Raw genomic sequence first — 20,484 nt, forward strand, 5'->3', positions numbered from 1 at the left:
ATTCTCTTGTATTTCATATGTATCAAATTTTGTAACCACTTTGAGGCAACAAAATTTCAGATTTACAAACGTGTGTAAGCAGATGTGAATGACTCCGACATAATTAGAAAAAGAATTACCGACGACTGCGATACTCCCTAATGCGAAATTTGGGCGCAGCTCTGTACGTGCTTTCGTGATATACTGAGGCATCCCATAGATCACGGCATCTAATGGCAGAGCCAGGACGCACAGCGCTATATACAGACCGGCGACACAGTTGTCGCTTCCCCTCAACTGCAGATTATGCAGCTGTAATGTTTGCCGGAAAACGCTTTCGCAAACGCGAGCTATTTGATTCTTTCTTTTCTTTCCTCCGAGCGGCCGCTACGACGGATGGATGGATGCTATGAGCAGATGCGCGCACGTGAGCGCCATCTGTGCTTCAAGGTGGCTTCCTCCGCTTTCCGCCTCACGATTTCACTGTAGGATCTACTCCTTCGCTTTCCTCCTCGCGCTCTCTTCGCTATCGCCTTCTTTCATTCACCGCTGCGCTCCACGTTCGCTCCGTTACGCCGACACTCGACGCAGTAACGGGCGCCTAAAAGCTGCGTTCTAAAATGCGATTGCTTCATAAACGCTCACATGCCCAAAACGCGTCGTGACAGATCTGCTGCACTGGAACGCAAGTTCAGCCAGCGTGAAAAGAAAACAGCGATAAGAAAACAAAATAAAAGCAAAAGTAAAGTGCACAAACAGCTTGGCCCACAAGTAGCACCGACCTGCCGTGCATCGCACTTTTTGTCCGTCACAATTAGCATTAACGAAACTAACTGTGCAGCCATGGATTCTCAATTTTTTACCCCAAAAGCGGGTTTTCTGGAGGCTTGCCGCAGACTTCCAAATGCACCATATGTTTCGCGATCGTCTGACATGGAGGCACATGGCCCGTGTCAGGCCGAACGATTAGCTGCTTCTGACCCGTTCGACCCTTTCAGTGAAGTGTACGGTGTTGTAGACTTTCCCTACGCTTTATCTCGCTTCGGAAGCAAAGTTCGGGCGTTCTCTTCGTGGCCTTTGTTAGATTGGTTCTCTATATCAAGCAATGAAGGCCTAGCCTATGGCGACACGCGGACAGTTTGTGTTGTCACTGCTACGGAACAGTGGTGCCATCTGTTAGAGCTACGGCGAAACGCGGCAAAACACGACATGACAGACGACGCCACTGTTCTATTGCAGAGAGGTGGTTATCTTTTGATTGGACGCGCACTTGCCCTGGCGTAGGATTGACGTGGCTTTAGGCCGCATACGCCACCATAGTATATGCTCCTCTCGCTCATGTATCTGCGTTCGGACGCGTCGAATCAATTTTATAAAATTTAATGTCTACTTAACTGCTTACATGCGTAAGCTTCTTGTGGCTAAACTCAGTGCTTCAAAGACGTGTGCGGCGATCCTACCTGCTCCTGTCAGCAGTGATGGCTGCATCGTTAATTGAAGCAGTAACTGATATAGTAGGCTTCAATAATCTCCATCGTACTTTGATTTCTATGCGCGGAAAGTACTGTGGTGTCTTCATAGATTGGAGTGCAACCATGCTCAGAGCAAGGCCGCGCGACATGTGAGTAGGCATTACCCATTAGCGAGCGCCTATGCTCAGACAATCTAATGTTCAGGCATCGACCTGCTTGGCCGATATCGACGTGACCGCAGGAAAATGGAAGCTTGTAAACAACTCTCACTCTACAGTGCACAGGCGGGGACGTGTGCTTAACAGTCCAGCCTTTCCCAGGATGAGTGGAGACAACCTGAGCCAACTTCCTATTAACCTTATCGCAAATTTTGATCATATTGTTAGGTAAGACGAGATATTATTCTCTCGGTAAGACGGGAGATTAATCTCCCTCGTAACCTTGTTAGGTTACGAGGGAGATTATTAAGTCCTACTATATAAGGATAAAAGGGTCGCGTTGTGTAGGCATCACATCATTAAATTTGTGTGACACTGAATTAGAATTTTTAAACCGCCTCATAGTGTAGCATTAGATTACAGGATTTTTAGTTTTTGCCTGCGCACTGATAATGACGCCATCGATGGGACAGCACGTGGCTATGGGTTGTAGTTCATAAGTTTGTGTATGCCTTCGAATAAAGCTAGTTGTGTGTTCCTGCCTTCTGTCTTTGTCCCCTTCAAGACGTTCAACCAGTAACAACTTCCCCAAATGCCGATCCTTCTACGGAATCTGGTATAATTCCGGAAGAGTTGAAAAAGGCAATAGTAGTCCCATTTCTAAAAGCTGGCAATTGCCCAACATTCTCAAGCAGCTACAGCCCTGACAAGGTGCTTGGCAAAATCATATGAAAGTATCATTAATATCAGACTCTCATTTATTTTAGAATAAAAAAAAACCTGATAGACTATATCCAGTGTGGTTACAAAAAAAAGTTTGTTCAACCATTTACCATCTTGTCCCACTAGAACATGAAGTTCGATATGCATTTTTACTCAAGCAACACTTGCCTTCCAGTTTTCTTTGAGTTAGAAAAAGCCTATGACACCACGTGCAGATTGAAATTTTAAGAGACCTGGCTGACCTCGTGATCCGCGATCAAGTGCTGAGCTGCCGAGCTGATTTAATGCCTAAGAGAACATTCCCTGTTGATTTCGTCCAAGTACTTCCTCATGCATTTACAAAGGAAAATAGCCTTCCTGTGCGCTATCTGGCACAGCCAATTAAAAAAAAATTTAATTATGAAAGTGTTGTCTAAAACGCCCGGTGTATTGCCTGGCCATAGTGGGCAGGGCTAAGCAAAGAAAGGCTCTTGCATTGAAAAGGGCATTGCCGCGGTCAGATACAATCACGAGCGGCGCCGAGGGAAGAAAAGATATGTGAATACTGTGCGCAGTAGGAAACAATTACATTTAGAAGAGCACTATATTTTGTTATTCCCTTGTAGTTAGTGACATTATGCAGAATTTCTTTGGAGATTGCGTATTGTATGCCTCTAGAATTTCACTTTGAATAGGCTTTTACAAACCTATCTGTGGAATCATACATGTCCGAACTGTGGGTTATGTATTGAAGACGGCAAAATGAACGCGTTTACGGTATGCTTTTTCTATCGGTCCTTCTTATTCCTGACCTTTTATATTTTTTTATTCCCCTGAGTTTATTTCTGATATTTTTGGGATAGCCTGCCCTTGGGTGGGTTATTTTGTCTCCAAGGATGAAGAACAATACTTCTTTTGTAAGTAACACAATGTTGCAGCCATGTTTACTTTCGTAGCCCTTCAGGCAACGATACTGTGCTACTAAATAATTGCCTCCTCGGGTACGGTAATTCGGATACGGTCCGAATTTGAAGCGAAGACCGAAGAAGCTGAATACATCTACTGCGCAGGTTGCCGAGACACTGGTGAATCCCTTCGGTGAAGATGACGACGACTTCGAGATGAACTATGTCATCGACCGAAACATTCAGGTGAGCTAGCTGTAACGTGGCCTCGAGACACTGTACTCAATTTTGGGTGTTGCAAAGTCGAAGCCGTAAACCTGCAACACTAACATGAAAGTAAGATATAAACCAGAGGAAAATGAAAAAGAAAATGATAGAAAATGATGGGCTCACTGCCAAGTAATATGATGGCAGCAAAGTGAAACTTAAAAAGCAAGCGAGCGATGTTCTACTTGAGATTAAAGCAGTACTGAACCGACGTGTCTGACTTCCCTTATTGTTTCATTAAGAGAAGTTCCTGAACCGTGAGACTTTTGAAACATAGTAGCATTAAATTATTTAGTATAATAGCTTTTTACGAGCCAGTGTCGGTTTTTCTCGGGAGTGTGTATGTCATGACGTCACGACACATAAGAAGGTCACGTGGGAGCTGCACATCGCGGCGTTTGACACTTGCTCCGGCTCGCGCTCGGAGGTGTGTTATGCTGCTACATCGAGCCACACAATGCGCAACAGCTTAGCAGACGCCCGTGCGAATCGGAGCGAGCGCAGAAGCGTCGCGATATCTTGCTCCCTCCCACGTGAACACCTGCGTCATTACGTCAACACCCATGCGCGTGTCGGAAACCGACACTCCTTGATAAAAACTCTATCACATTAGAACCTCGGTAAACGGTAATCGATCAAACGGAATCGCCACATAAACTGAGCAACAGCCTCTAAATTGGTTGAGTTTGTATTTCGGTAACACAGAAACTTTCTTTATTCGAAACTAAAATTACTACAACTTTCTGTAAGCAGATACACAGGAGCAAACCATGAAATATATTTTTTCAGAAAAAAAGCCGGGTCTGATATATATTTTTACAACACGTGCATTCTCTACAGAAAGCTATCCTTGAAGATCAGTAACAAAAACTAAGGAAGGCAAGAATTTGGTGTACTTGTATTGCATAGCATGCATAGTCGTGGACAGCCTCAGCGGACCGCCACTCGCCCCATAGACGACCTAAATAAAGGCAACCAAAATGTCGAACGCCTTACAGCACACGCGTCCGTCAATAAATTAGCCTCTTCCTGGACGACCACGTGTCATTTGGCGCCCTCGTGGAGCAGTAAGAGCTGTTCTTGTTTTGATGCGTCGCTGGTGCGACGCCTAGTCAAACGAGTATTCGGTGGTGGCAGCCAAGACATGGGATAGACTAATTACTACATTCACTTGTTTATGCTTAGCTAACAGTGCGAAAAAGGTGTACGGCATATGTATGGTGCTGCAACTCTGCACATTCCTCCCACTTAACAGAACTCCTATTGATGGGATCGTATACCTGATGCCGGCTTCCGCGAAGTTCCGTTTAATGATATTTTATTTGAAGTGGATTGTTTAAAATGCTGCAATGCTTGCCACTAATTTTTTCGCGGATTTGGAAGCCCCGGACCTTCACTTAACGCGAAAAAGCCTGACAAATGGACGTAATGTCAGTACTCCTTTAAGAGCAAAGAGTACATCTTGAGAGGTCATGTAATGGGCAGAACTAACAACCGCTTGTTTACTACAGCAACATAAGGGGCACCGGGAAGGAAGACAGAATTCAGCAGGCAGGGTGGCAGGATATCTCCCACGCGTAATGTGATTTTGGGCGGAGCAAGTTATGACGATAGCTGAAGACGTCATGGAGAGACATTTGGCACGAACTGAACTTCAATAAAAAGAAATGAAAAGTTCAGCTTGTTTGTACATGCTCAAAAAGAACAAACTAGTCAAAAAGAAAGAATTTTTCAAGCAAGGAGACAGGCACGAGCGCAGACAGCCATTTGGAATTTAGTAGAAAACCTCTGATATACAATGCAATGTGAATGGCAATAGCAGTGGGTAAGAGATAGCGAGCAAAAAAAAAAAAAAGAAAGGAATGTCGAACATTAAGACATTGAAATCATAACCAGGGAATCTCGTTTAATAGAGGCCGACCAAAAACTGGTCTCAACGAGGTGCGTGCAGGACCTTTGTAATGCCTTTCTCAGGACTGATAGAGCGTCACAAATTGAATCCAAAAGATATGTCAAAACTTTTAGAACGTGGGTCTTGACTCCAGCATACATTCGTTGGTACCAGGATCAGCTTCAGACCAGTAAATAGAGCTCACCATCATTTGGGAGCTATCCAGGACGAAGTCTTGCAGTGCGATTCTAAATAATCCTGATCAGTCGTTAGGTTTCTGCCTTAGGTGTTATCGACATTGCCTGTTGAAGATTAAAAAAAAGGTCATTCAGGAACTGAACACTGATAAAGCGCTCGCGCCTTGTATATCTTGTATGGCAGCCAGCTGTTTGTTAAGTCACTCCATCTGTAGATAACCCAGGTTGCGTTTGAAGCAAGGTCTCATGCTTCGGATCCCCGAAAACTAATGAAAATACGCCGCAGGTGGAAAGTTGGTAACTCCATGAAGCTGTCAATGCTGGAACAGGCAGTCCATGTCACAAAAATTCATCAGTACATCTACTTACAGAATGATGTAGAGCGGCTTGGGGCAGTCAGCGGTACTGTTCCGTGGAATACACCGAGAATGCACTCGGGGCACCCCAAGCGCATTGCTTTAGTATATGTCGAGGATTCTTGAAAGTTTTTAGCAAGGAACAGATCATCGATGACTATTGCTGTGAACGTTGTAGGAAGGTGATGTGCCGTAACTTTAGGTCCGCCCTACCTTTTATAGACTAGGCTCCGCAGAGGGCAGGAGATGTTGAGTTGTGGTGCAGAAAAATGCGACGAGGTGAAGACCATCGTTTTTCTTCGATGACGTCGTCAACTTTGTCAAGCCTTGCCATTCGCAGTGCTCCACTCCTTCACGTTCGAGAGTTTGGTCTCGTTGACTGCATCGCAACTCCTAAGATTTACTCCGAAGACTATCGGCTTTAGAGGCCCGTCCAACAGCCACAAACATTCCTTTACTTATCGCGCGTCACTAGCCTTAATTAGCTATACCGAAGAATGGTGATTACTTTATAAGCGCGGAATGAATCTTCGCCGGAACAGCAGACCGAATGTCGAAGCCTTCGTTGACGCATCCTTTGAAATATGCGATCTGCTTTTGGAGTTGTCCATCTGACCAAGAATAACAGCCCAGTTCTATTCAGCCTAAGAAAGACCCGGAACTGCGGTACCCTAGCGGAGCTCCTTGGTCTAACCGAGGAGGCACGCTTTTGAGCCATTGAATATAGAGTGCTGGACAGGGTGCAGAAGTTATGGCAGTCTTACAGGCATCGCGTGGAGCATAACCACTGAAAGGAATTTGAGCACTTATGAAACAATTTATGCAGACATCACAAAATCTCGATGAAATAGTTGCTTCTTTCCTTAATATTATATCTGTTGCCCGTTGCGTGCGCCCGGCGATATATTGCACACAGTGGCAATTTAGCATTTTATCCCACAAGCGTAAATTAAACTCTCGCATGCTCCTCCTTGCTCGTCCCGCGAACTGTATGTGCCATTTAGGCTTAATTTATCCGATTGCGAACTCGAAGACGCACTCTTCCGTTTTGAGTGGCATGATTAGGGTACGGTTAACCCACAGGATAGGCAAGTATATTATAGTGCTCATTGTGACACATAGTTTGTGATTAGGTCATTGCAGCTCGAACTTTGGTTGTTCGCGAACTTATAGCGAACAGTGCTTCGAGGTGTGTGCGTAAACTATTGCCCTTGCCCATTAAGGTATCATATCTCGTGGTGGACGAAATGCACCAGAACCATCCGGAGCTGCTCAAGGACCAGTACTGGAACGAAGTGCTCGCGCCAGAACTTCCTTACACGCTGGCATCGAGCCGATTCTACTGCTTTCCTCACCAGGGCTCGACCGCGTGCATGATGTGAGTGTGCCCTGGTTCGTATACGAATGAGACAGAGTAACTGTGGGGATGCGTTGTGTGTAATCATCGTTGTTTTTGGGAAACTCAACAATTAGACCCGGTAAAGCTTGGGTTGGGCATCTTTAGTCTGAACTCCTGCAAGGTCTATGTCCTCTCTATGTATATACGCTGCCTTCAGTTCTTAACAGCTTCGCTATCAACAACATTTATAGCTGGCGTAATAGTTTTGATAAAACCCGCAAGGTGGAGAGAAGTAAATAATAAAGGGAAAATGAGACATCTACCCGTTTGTAGCAATTGCTACAAAGGGAACCCATGCGGATTCCTTGAAAGAAAAGCCTTGCAATTGAAGCAAAATTCTTCCTGGTCCGGGAATCGAACCCAGCACCACCGCCTTTCCGGGGCAGCCGCTCGACCATCTGAACTAACCAGGCGGCTAGCAGATGGCAGGGCGAAGTTGAATTTGTCAACAACTTGAAGCAAATGCAAGAGTTTGACGTAATAGTTCTGCAGAAACTCGCAAGGTGGAGAGAAGTAATTAATTAAGGGTTTGAGTCCCGGACCAGGACGAATTTTTCTTCAACTGCGAAGCTTTTGTTTCGAGGAACCCGTATGGGTTTCCTTTGTAGCAATTGCTACGAACGGGTGGGTGTCTGACTTTCCCTTTATTCATCACTTCGCTCCACCTTGCGGGTTTCCGCAGAACTATTGCGTCAAACTCTTGCCTTTGCTTCAAGTTGTTGACAAATTCGACTTCGCCCTGCCATCTGCTAGCCGCCTGGTTAGTTCAGATGGTATAGCGGCTGCCCCGGAAAGGAGGTGGTACCGAGTTCGAGTCCCGGACCAGGGCGAATTTTGCTTCAATTGCAAGGCTTTTTTTCGAGGAATCCGTAGGGGTTTCCTCTGTAGCAATTGCTACGAACGGATTGATGTCTGATTTCTTTCATTATTGACATTTATATCTTTGTAAATATTAAGAACGACGCGAAATATATACATGATTATTATTATCTGGTAACAGTGACAGGTTAAGCCGGACGTTTGCATATCGCCTGTGCTTTTCCTTGCAAAAGTGTGTGGGCGTTGTATCTTTATTTTGCCGAAATGCATTCGAAAAGGACTGGGGCCTCGTAAAGCTACACAAGCTGCAGCTTTCGTCTGAATCCTCCTAGCTGTATTTCTTGTCACATGATGGCAAGACATACCCATTTCATTTAAAATTTTCCAACCCACCAAATATTGTACACGCTTCGTGCGATAATCAGGGCGAAATAGAACTGCACCAGACAAAGCACGCGAATTTTAAGGCCAGTGCCCATGATGTGTAGGAGCAGTTTATCTGTATTCTGGACTCACGCAAGCCATCGTGGCTAGGTGGAGGTGTCTACGGCTTAATGTATTCGAAGCGAAGGCCAGGAGAAGGGTATCGTGTTGAAAAAAAGCCCAATGTGTTCATCATTAACCTTTTAGCGCGAAAATTACGCGAAGGCTTCTAAGCCCAAAGTGCTCTGTGCGCCATTAAAAGTCTTGCAGCTCGAGAGTTTTGATCAGAATGATTCCAGACAGCGCTGGACCAAAGTGAGGCCCTCCCAGGTACGCTTTGCTCAAGTTTTCTCAAATTGCCTCCCTGCTTTCTTTTACCTGGATCAGGTGCCATGTGGGTCATGGAAAGAAACAAAAATAAAACAAAAATCAAGCGCACATAACGTGTAGATATAAACCTGGGCAAACATACGCTTCGGATGCACGGTTTAACTTTTCAGCCCTACTTCGAACTATTAGTCTGTTTCAACATAACACATAGGAATTATTTGGTTAAATTTCTCTGCTAATTACGTGCACCAAAATTATATTTTGGCAAAGCTACGTACTTGGGGCACACGAGACCCCATACTTCGCATGCTTTCACAAGTGCACTTCACTCTAGTTTAGCCTCAATTTGTTGTTTACATTGGCGAATGACAAGATGGTCAAATTTGAGAGATTATTCGAGTCGCGGTGTTTCCTTGCGGCACGATTACCAAGGAAATATTGATGATCGTGTCGAATAAAAGAATTGACTATATGAGATGTTCTATCGTCCTTCTGGCTGAGTTGTCTTGGTCGGTCGGTCTAATGCACTGCTCCGTCCACAAATATCCTTGTGTAACAATAAAAAGAAACTTGTGCTGCAACAATCTGCTAAGCATATAGACAGCTTCGCGCAAAGGGCGAGACATTGACAGTGATAGCAGCACTAGCGCTGTGTCTGGACTCCTCAGGCTATGTTCCATAACCGTGCGTGTCTACGACAATAAATACACGTGGGTGCAGCTCGTTGGCAACTACGTCGTTCCATCTACGAGCAACTACACTGCAAGTGACCAACTGGCGTTGGCGTTGGCATGCAACTCATGCTGTGTAGAAGGGACAGCGCCCTAGCAACTGCCAGGCGTCTCACAACGTTCACGTGCGGAGAAGTGCCGCAGTGGCGTTGCAGGCGTCGAGACGAGAAGTTGACGAGAAACAATCGGCTTCAGTCATCTCAGTGAAATATTAGGTAGCGTTAGCTTGACGTTTACTGACCATCCCGCTCAGGGCAGAGCGCATACACAAATAATCTCAGCAGGAACGCTATCGTGTGCTTATAGTGGCGTCCGTACAATGCTTGTGCCAGTAGCAGTCACGCGCTCAATCGCCTCTGCCATCGAGGCGATTTAGCTCACGGCGCGTGTCGAATTTGCTTCGTCGTTATTGCAACCAAACGTACGCCGCGTGTTCTAAGACTCGCATGCATCCCGGACAACGGCGGAGCCAGCGGTGTTTTTGCCACTCGAGCGGCCGTAAGATTTCTGCGGCAATAATGAAACAAACATTTTCAATAATTCACAGTCGTGCATGCTCACCTTTAAAGGCATTTGTCCTCTTATCAACAGGCCGTTTTCGTTGTACGCTGGAACTTGTAAAACACTGTCGGAGCATTTTACCGCATGACAACCTAAAAAGCAAAAAAAAAAGGTGTTAAGTAATATAGACAAACCGAAGAAATGAAGGCACTACTTTTCGTTGACTTCAACAACGTGCGCAAGAGACCTTTCTCCACGGTCTTTTTCCCGTGCCGAAGTTGAGGGTCGCTGTCGTGCCTGCGCCGCGATCTCAGCTTTCTTCTTTCTTTGTTTAATGGCTTTACGCTTTGCGTTTCACTGAGATGGCGGTGTGTCAACGTTGCTGCTGGCCATTTATGTGCTGCTTGCGGGACTGGTGACGTGTTAGGGTAGAGCTGCGACGACTTCTTTGCTGGCGAGTAGACGGGCTGCAGTTTGAATAAACCGGGCGGACCTTGCTTTAAGTTTTAAGGAGTTTTTCTACGGTTTACGTGAGCGTAACGTTTCGCAGGTGCAATCGTAACTGATTGCTTCAAGCACAACACGTTGATGCTCAAGTACGAAACCTGGCAGGGGTCATTTTACTGCGCAAGGGAGGACAGTTTGCTTTTTGCGGTGAGCACTGTTTCTTGTGCCGCAAAGAACAAGTAACAGAACATGTGTTCCGGAACAGTTGGGGCGGTGCTTTCTTCTTCTTTTTTTCGGAGGTGTCACAGAAATCTGTATGAAACATGTGAAATGCGAATCTACAAGCGTACAGCACAAGTTAGGGCTAAATATATACGTAGGCACTCGGGGAGCAAACAGGAATAGCCAATATTCTAGTTGACATTACGATAAATAAATGGAGCTGAGCAGGCCATGTCATGCTTCGGCCAGATAACTGAAGGACCATTAGAGTTATAGAATGGGTGCAAAAGGAATGGAAGCGCAGTCGAGGAAGGCAGAACATTATGCAGAAATTTGCAGGCGCAAGTTCGAATCAGCTAGCGGATGGTCGGGGTAATTGGACGTCGCTGGAAGAGGCTTTCGTCCTGCAGTGGACATATAAATAGGCTACTGCTGCTGATATTGATGACGTAGACACTCTGGCCTTATTAAAAAAAATTAAATCATGGGGTTTTACGTGCTAAAACCACTTTCTGATTATGAGGCACGCCGTAGTGGAGGACTCCGGAAATTTCGACCACCGGGGGTTCTTTAACGCGCACCTAAATACTCTGGCCTTATTGTCACAGGTGAAGTTAATTCTAATCGTGCTAAAGATCCTGTAATAAGCTCTCTTCAAATAAAACCTCACATTGGTAGTAATGACGAACGTAGTGATAGGGCGATGAGTGACCTGCCGTGGTTGCTTAGTGCTATGGTGTTGGGCTGCTAACACGAGGTCGCAAGATCGAATCTGGAACACGGCAGCCGCATTTCGATGGAGGCGAAATGCGGAAAAGTCTGTCTACTTAGATATAGGTGCACGTTAAAGAACATCAGGTGGTCCAAATTTCCGGTGTGCCACACTACGGCGTGCTTTATAATCATATCGGGGTTTTAGCACGTAAAATCCCATAATTTAATTTTTAGCTGGCTCAATGACATCTTCATTTTTTTAGGTAAAATTTATTTGTATGATCAAAATGCATCTATTGCTTCCCGATGCAGCATTCCACCCGGACAGGCAAGCGTGGTTTCTCGGGACAAGCTAGCGGGGACGCCTCAAAGGATCGACAAAAATCAGGTGACATCATAAGGTGACATTAGATCGCACATACTGATGGAGTGTCCCTGTCATCTTATGTAAAGCTTCAGTTCGGGGCATTTCGACGATATGAAGGCGTGAACACGATTTTGCTAAACAATTTAGGCACATATGGTAATGAAATCAGTGTTCCACTCTGAAACAGCGTTAGGGTGACTTAAGGCGTTAAGCTTGGCAGCATCATGACATTTCACATGCTTTGAGACGTACGGAATGAAGGGATGAAAAGGTGTTTGACGAAGAAGCGTTTGCTTTCTCAGTGTGAGAAAAAAAAAATTATAGGCGACCATAATGTCTGACTTAGGTGTCTCTTAGTGGCACTCGCACGTCGGCGTTGGTGTTCTTTAGGTTAAGCGAGTGAACCCTTGCACGATATGCGGGCGATGAGCGAGGGAGGGCGAGGAGGAAGGACAGCGCGCGCCACCTGGCGGGGCGTAGCCGCCTAGCGAGCGCCGCATGAAGAGCACCTTACGTGGCCTTTCCGGTGCTGATGTCAGAGCATGTAACGAGCGCGTGCGCGCGCAGCTGTTGCGAACGAGCTAGCAGGTGCGCGCTGAGAGAGGAGAGGCGAGAGAGGAGGAAGTGACGTCACATGCGCTCTGCTAGGCAGATGCTGTCTAGGCCACCAGGCAATTGTTTTAGAGCGCAGCTCTTTGGCGTCCGTTCCTGGGTTTCGCGTCGTCTTCGGCGTTGTCGTCGGCCTCGTAACCAGCTCCGCCCCCCTTTCATCCCCCCAGCGCTAGCAGCGACCGACTGATACCGCTGGATGCCGCTGACGCCGCTAGAGAGTCAAGATAACGTGACTGTATAGAACACCGTCGCCGCCATGCAGAAAGAGGAGGAAAGGGTACCCCCCCCCCCCCTGTTCTTGTGTGGCGGATAGGGTGCTCTTCAGTTGCCGACGCGCCGGTTATTTCACGTAGGCCCCGGCACGTCGACGAATACGTGACCACCTTCCCACGGCTAGACCTGGTTCTTAGCGCTGCGGAAGCGAGGGTATCATATTGTTTGTGTCGGCATCGGCGGCGTTGTCCCTGAAACCAACTCCGCAGCTGGGGTTGACTCACTATCGGCGTCAGCGGCATCAGTCAGTCGCTGCTATCTCTTCCCTCCTCCCTTTATCGTGTTGTCCGCTTGCTGCGCGCGCTTCTGCCCCCATCGTTTGCCGCTGGGTGTACACGCCGCCCCCCTCCCCCCTCTTCCTGCGAGTCTCCGGTTGTCAAAGCGCCGGCTCGAACTTAATTCCTTTCTTCGCTCCTCCTCCAATGCAACCCCTGTGCGGTGGCAATCAGAGAGCCAGATCGGTGGCGGCGGATCTGTATATGTGCACCGCCCGAGCCGAAATTGCCGCTGCCATTCGCCCTGTGCGGTGGCAATCAGAGAGCCAGATCGGTGGCGGCGGATCTGTATATGTGCACCGCCCGAGCCGAAATTGCCGCTGCCGTTCGCCACTGCGAAATTATCTGCCAGTTCTTTCTGAGCCATGAGCGAGACGACCGATGGAAGTCCTCCGTCTGCTGCTGCTGCTGCTGCTAAACGAGCTGCCAGAGCAGAGGCCCAGCGCCGTCGCCGTCAGAATCCAGAGGTGCGTGCCGCCGAAGCAGAAGCTTACCGTCGCCGCCGTCGAGATGATCCAGGAGTACGGGAAATATAAAAAAAAAGTTCTGTGATAGCGCATACATGTGTTGCTCGATTTCTTTGCCTCAATCTATCGAAAAGGTGAAACAGCTTATTTGCTGCGCTCAAATTTCGCATTAGGAAGTAACGTAATCGTCGGTAATTTTTTTTCATTAATTATCCGGTTAAACATCATGCCACCTTCTTGTGTGTGACGTCATTAGTGACGTCATTACTTACGCTTTCTACTTCCGGGTTTCCAGGAATTTCGCCAAAGTCGGGCTCACGTGGCAGATTTTCAAAGTGCGCAATTCTGTACTTTGGTGTGCGTTAATCAGCTTTGGTGTGCGATTTTTAATTAAGTGTTATTATTGCACACACTTCAGTAAGTCAACTTGTCATTAAACTTGCGCTCTGATATAGCCATAATGAAAGCCGTGAATTTTGTATTGTACTATTTTTTCTTTTTTTTTCTGATTTATGTTGACTTTCATACCCGGTCGTATTAGCAGGTGAACTGGAATTGCTGCGCAAGGAAACGAGTGTCCCTTTATGCTCGTGTCACTAAATAGAGCATTTTAGAGCTTGCGATACTGAAGCAGACTATGCAAGCCTCTCAGTTTCTTTGTTCGATAGTCGATAGCTCAGACAGCGTTTGGCCATAGCTCACTGCAAACCATACAGTGAGTATTCTGCTTGATCTACAGACCTGAAAGGAGGGAACGATACCTGTGCTTACCTGCTAAAACTTTGTAGAGCTCGCGATGCGAGAGAGTGCCTACCTGACGGGTTCCGGTGAGCTTTGGTCATAATAAATTGGGGTACAAAATATTGACGAAGAGCTTTTTGGGAAATTTGGGATTTTGGATGCCGCCTCGTGCATTTTGCCATAGACAAGAACTAACCGAGTGAGAAGACGCTGTATGCAATGTCGAAATCGACCGCAAATCATTGTACTATAACGCGTGTGTTTCATTTCAATTGATTACACGGATGCGAGACGCTCAGAATTTAGGCTGCGCTTGTTTCAGGCCTACAGCATAGCGGCGAATCCTATGTGAACCGCCAGCGCGGGTAACCTGAACGACAACCGTGCATAGTGCTTTTCTTCTTAGAGCGCAGTTCTTAAGCGCCCTTTCCTGCGGCGAACGTCGGCCTCGGCGGCATCGGTGGCGTAACCGAGTAAACGAGCGCAGGGAAAGATGAAAGACGCGAGCCGCGAACGGCGGAGACCAATGAGAGAGGTCCCTTCAGTGTCGAGCGCGCGGGAAACTGGTGTCATGCGGACTCGCCCGATCGTTCGATGCGTACTCGTATCTGGACTCAGCCGGACCGGCCGTTTCTTTCTATCGTCTGCTCGCGTCAGCTCTCACTCGGGCCTGTTCGATTTGCTTGGTTTGGTGTTGTTGAGTGTTTGTTTCGATTATCAGGGCTTGCGATTGTTTTCTAATCCGATTGTATGCACGACGCGTATTGTGTAGTACTTTCTGGAAGGCACGTGGCACCAGCGATTACACTGGAAACTTCGACGAGTCATGTATAAAATTAATAATAATATTTGGGGTTTTACGTGCCAAAACCACTTTCTGATTATGAGGCACGCCGTAGTGGAGGACTCCGGAAATTTTGACCACCTGGGGTTCTTTAACGTGCACCTAAATCTAAGCACACGGGTGTTTTCGCATTTCGCCCCCATCGAAATGCGGCCGCCGTGGCCGGGATTCGATCCCGCGACCTCGTGCTCAGCAGCCCAACACCATAGCCACTGAGCAACCACGGCGGGTGTGTATAAAATTGGACGCCCTTGACCCGCACATAAGATTTTCGACAATTGCCGACTTGCTGCATGTCTGTCTCAAATATATTTGCCTCAATATATCACGACATGAAAAGAAGGAAACGTATTGAGCTGCGCTCAAATATCGCATTTGGGAATATCGGAATCGTCGGTGAACTTTTTCGTCACAAAAGGAATAATTTTCGCGTTTCGGGATAATAATGAATGTTTGCTTTTATTGCGAGCAGCAGTCGCTGCAAGCTACAGGTCGTGGCTGTTTCCATGAGATGTCGTCGCAGCGATTTTTGTTGCATGCAGGCGCCCCATTCAGCGACGGCGTGATATCACATCCCCCCAAAATACTTTAAATTAATTCTTTATTCAGTTTTTCCTCATAAAAAACATCAGACAACGCAGAATGAGAAGCACGAGCTCTCGTTTCGTGGAGGCTGCTACAGTGCTCAGTGATAATTAGAAGAGCGAGAAGTTCGCCCTAAGTTTCTTTCTCCAAGAAAGCACTTGACCTTCCATACGATAGCTGGTGACAGTCGAATGCTTTTTGCTGTTGTACATGTGCTCCCGGTCCAGTGTGCTTGCCCCTCTGTTCGTATGTGCATAAATTGAAAGTTTATGTTATTAGACACTAGTTGCAAGCTAGCCTTTCAGCCGGCTGTTCGACGCGTTGCATTCTGTACTATTTTGTGCTACAAATCTAGGTGTTACGCGTTACCGTGTGGGCCCGAGACAACGCTTTGCGCGGGTTTGACGCGCTCATCCCTCACAGGGCCCCGAGGACGAAGAGGGTCGTTCGGCGTCACGCGGCCGCCCGGTGCCCAAACCCGGCGCCCTGTCTCGAGGTGGCAGCATGGCCGCTCCGCCTTGGCGGTGGCCGACCGCGCCCAGCTGGGCGGGAAGGCTGAGCAGGCTCATCGGAAGGAGGGACTCGTCCACCACACGGGCGTCCGGTAAGCACAGGCATAAACAGTAGGCAGTTTTAGCCTAACGTTAGCGTAGTAGCGTGGTTAAGGGAAATATTGTTGCCGTACCGCAAACGAATTTTGCAGAAAGCAAGTTTTAGTGTACTCTGACAACGAATAGTTTACGTTCTGGAGCCCTATGACGTAAAACTATTCAAAGATGTTTTATAAATGTTTTTTTTAGTTGATAAGTGTGAGGCAACTGTGCAAGCTATGCGCAGTGAAGTTTCCCAAATCACTGAAAAAATTGGTGAGCTGGAAAATAGGAGCCGACGCAATAACCTCGTCATTTATGGCGTGAAAGAGCACGATAAAGAAAATCCTGCAGCCTTGGAATGATTCGTAACAAAAGATATACTGCATAATATTCTGGACACGTTCAGGTCAGAACTGTGGAACGTATGCACGGAATTGGCTTAAAAAAAGCCTGGTCGAGATCGACCAGTCTTACTACGCTTTTATGACTTTACCGAAAAAATGACAGTTCCTCGCAAATGTTTCAAACTGAAAGGAAAGAAAATTTCAATTTCTGAAGATTTTTCCGCTGACATTCGTGAAATACGCAAGAAGCTATGGGAAGCCGCGGCAAGTAGTCGGGATAACGGCGATAAAGTCAGCCTACACTTTGATAAATTAAGGATTAATGAAGACCTGTGCGTCTGGAATAACGATCAGAACAAAATGGAGTCACTGCAGCGCTCGAAGCCCCACGTGACAGCCAGCGCTAGCACTTCCAATGAATGACAAATGCAATGTACTGCACGACTGACGTTACTGTGCTTGAATGCGAGAAACATTGTCAATAAACTTGAAAAATTTGAGGAACTTCTGCTGTTGTACGCCCCAGATGTCATTGTAGTTACAGAGACGTGGTAGAACTCAGATATCCGTGATTCTGAGGTGGTTCCTCCCCTCCTACGCATTTCTACGTGCAGATCGGCACGGTCGTGGTGAAGGCGTTGCTATTGCTGTTAAGCGGCATTTGTTTGTCCACCGAGAAACCGGTATTACTGATAATGAGAGCGTCTGGTGTACAATAGAGGTCAATGATGTCAATTTACTAATAGTTGGTGTTTACAGACGACCAGGCGCTCCGGACAGTTACCTTGTAGAACTAACTGTACGACTTCTTATATAACCACATCAACCAAAGAACCAAATTAATCCCAGCTGGAGACTTTAACTTGCGGGGCGGGGGGGGGGAGGCATTGATTGGGATAACTTGTTAATTGGCAATAAAAAAGTCAAAAGTTGTGACCTTCTTTTTGATATCATGCATACTTTTTCGCTAGCTCAACTTTTGCATGAACCAACACGCGATCAAGGGCAAGTGTGCTCAGTGCTAGACCTTGTCTTTGTGTCCGCATCGTTAATGCCTGAAGTTAGCATAGAACCGGGTATATCCGACCATAAAATTATTTTGTTGACGGTTGAAGATCTTGGCCCGGGTGCAAGGCACTCTAGTACTGACACCAGAATTTCGGTTAGGGATTACACAAGGGCAAATGATGAAAGCATCATTGATTTTTTAGGAATTATGGAAGATGATTTTGACGATAACACGTTGGACGCCAACGGCCTATGGTTAAAGTTAAAAGGTGGGATTGTACACTGCGAAAGTAATTTTATTCCTACCAAGCTCAAACAAATAAAGTGGAGAACGCCGTGGATTTCAAGAACTATCGTACACCTGAAAAGAAGGGTGCAAAGGATGCGCAAGAAAAAAACCTAATTCAGCTATGGTTAGTCAGCTTTCACGAGAACTGATAGAAAGGTTAAGAAGTGCGAGACAACTTTTTTTCTAATACTTTACTTGAATTCATGACGAATCAGCCTCGGAAATTCTGGCGGTATCTGTCAAAACCGGACAGTTCTCCAATCAAATTGGATATTGCCGGTATAGTGGTTGAGGATGCGCGTACTATCGCCACCTCATTCAATACATATATTCAGTCGGTCTTCTCCCGTGCCCACGTCCCTAATATGCCCTTGTCAGAGTACGAATCAGCAATGCCTGAAATCCTGGTAACAGAATCCGGCATTTTGAATTCGCTGCTACAAATAGACGTTAAAAGATCGCCTTGCCCTCATAATTTCGCAAGCACTTTCCTCAAGCGATACGCGGGTCAGTTGTCGCCCTTCCTGCATAAAATTTTTACTGCATCACTTGAAACGGCAGTGCTTCCCGCGGTCTGGCTGTGCGCAAAAGTCGTGCCCATTCACAAAGATGGCAACAAGCAGCGTCTAGACACACACAGGCTAACATCGCTTACCAGCACATGTTGCAAACTAATTGAACATATAATAAATATGGCTATTGTGACTTATCTGGAAGCAAATAACCTATTAAACTTCAGACAACACGGCTTCAGGCAAGGGCTTTCAACTGTAACTCAACTTTTAGAAATTATACACGACTTTGCTGTAACAGTCGAGCAAGACTGCAATCTGACGCAATTTTTGTCGATTTTTCGAAGGCATTCGACTACGTTCCACACAGTTTAGCAGTCTTCAAACTCAAATCGATTGATATTATTCCCAAGATTGTTTCATGGATCGAAGCCTACCTGTCGAATCAGTCCCAGTTTGTTTGCGTAAAGAATACTGAATCAGACTATCTTGATGTTATTTGTGGTCTGCCACAGGGATCGGTTCTGGGGCCAACTCTGTTTCTTGTGTATATTAATGACTTGAATACATGTATGGAACCAGAGGTTACAATAAGGCTTTTTGCGGACGACTGTGTCATATACACACCTGTTAAAACAGTCGATGAACAGACAAAGCTTAATAAGCCTCTACAAAACATCGTTACCTGGTGCGAAAAATGGGGCATGCAAATTAACACCCAGAAAATTATGTGCATGACTGTAACACGTAAAAAAGAGCCCTTAAATTTCACATATAAACTAAGTAATACTTCGTGAAAACGGGTAGACCCAGTCAAATATCTAGGTGTCGCAATAACAAGATATTTGAAATGGGACGTACATATCAATAATGTTGGCGCACGCGCGTTCAAACAACACGGATTTTTATGAAGAAAGCTAGCGACAGCCCCCACCTCGGTAAATTAACTGCTTATAAAACCCTGGTTAGGCCGATATTAGAATACGGCAGCATAGTATGGAACCCGCATCAAAAGTATTTAAACTTGGCATTAGAAAAGATCCAAAGCAGGGCACTCCGATTCATAAACACAGAGTATTCAAGGTACGACAGCGTAACTGCGCTTCGCGCACAAGCAAACATACCAACACTTGCTGGTCGGAGGAGGTTGGCCTGTTTGAAGATCCTTTACCTTCTTTAACATGACCTGATAAACTTAACAAAATCCGACTACTTGTTGCCCCCCGGACATCACTGCTGTCGAACTAACCATGATAAATGTATTAGACCATTCTTTTCGCGTTGTATAAGACACTGAAATACTCTTTTCTTTTTCAACAATAGATCTGTGAAATTCCCTCCCAAGTGACATTGTTTGCTCACAATCTGTGGATTCATTCCTGCCGGCACTCTAATTGCACCTAGAGTGATTATCGAAATGACGACCGCGTTGTGGTCGTCTTGGCTGAGCGTTTCTCAAAAAATTTATCAATGACGTATTGCCCTGCCCCAACTTCTTTCCCACACGCCGGTGTCCGTACGTTCTTTCGTACTTTTCTGCTCTTGCTTCTTGCGTATGCTTGTCCATTGGATGCTATGTTAATATACATTACACGTGATACTGTTTGTACATTACACGGTACACCCAATGTGCATTTTCCTTTCTGTTATAACTGCTTCTTACACTTTACATGGCGTACGCACTGTATAGTTCGTTTTTGTTTCCTTGTATTTACTTTTTGCTTAGATGGCGCGTCGATTGCAGCCATTACCTTTTTGTTTAAGTTTGCTGCAAACCCCTGTATAACAAAGCGCTGCGCCTGTACTGTTTCTATGTCCACTCCTGTATGAGCCTTTCAAGGCTTACAGTATTGATAAAAATAAAAAATTCCAATCTCCTGACGTCCAATTTGCGTAACCGCTGACGCAAGCGTCGGGCGATTGCACAAAGGGCAGTGCACTGCTATTTGAGGCTCGAGCTGGTTGCATAAGGACAAAGACATTACCAGAGCAAGTATTCCCGGCAAGATGATGCATGTGTATTCTGCAGCAAAAATCCAGAGACCACTCAGCATATACTAA

General features: G+C 46.2%; 1 protein-coding gene across 1 annotated transcript in view; it reads left to right on the forward strand.

The window, feature by feature from the left end:
• The window catches only part of LOC142564042 (bestrophin-4-like), a 98,519-nt gene that overhangs the window by 58,807 nt on the left and 19,228 nt on the right, over positions 1–20,484 (forward strand). Inside the window, exons 9-12 of the mRNA XM_075674859.1 lie at positions 3,382–3,462; positions 7,151–7,305; positions 11,826–11,901; positions 16,101–16,281. Of these exons, the coding sequence (XP_075530974.1) occupies positions 3,382–3,462; positions 7,151–7,305; positions 11,826–11,901; positions 16,101–16,281 (493 nt within the window). The remainder of the gene's footprint in view (positions 1–3,381; positions 3,463–7,150; positions 7,306–11,825; positions 11,902–16,100; positions 16,282–20,484) is intronic.

This window comes from Dermacentor variabilis, chromosome 11 (assembly GCF_050947875.1).
Source record: "Dermacentor variabilis isolate Ectoservices chromosome 11, ASM5094787v1, whole genome shotgun sequence".
Classification (NCBI taxonomy): Eukaryota; Metazoa; Arthropoda; class Arachnida; order Ixodida; family Ixodidae; genus Dermacentor; species Dermacentor variabilis.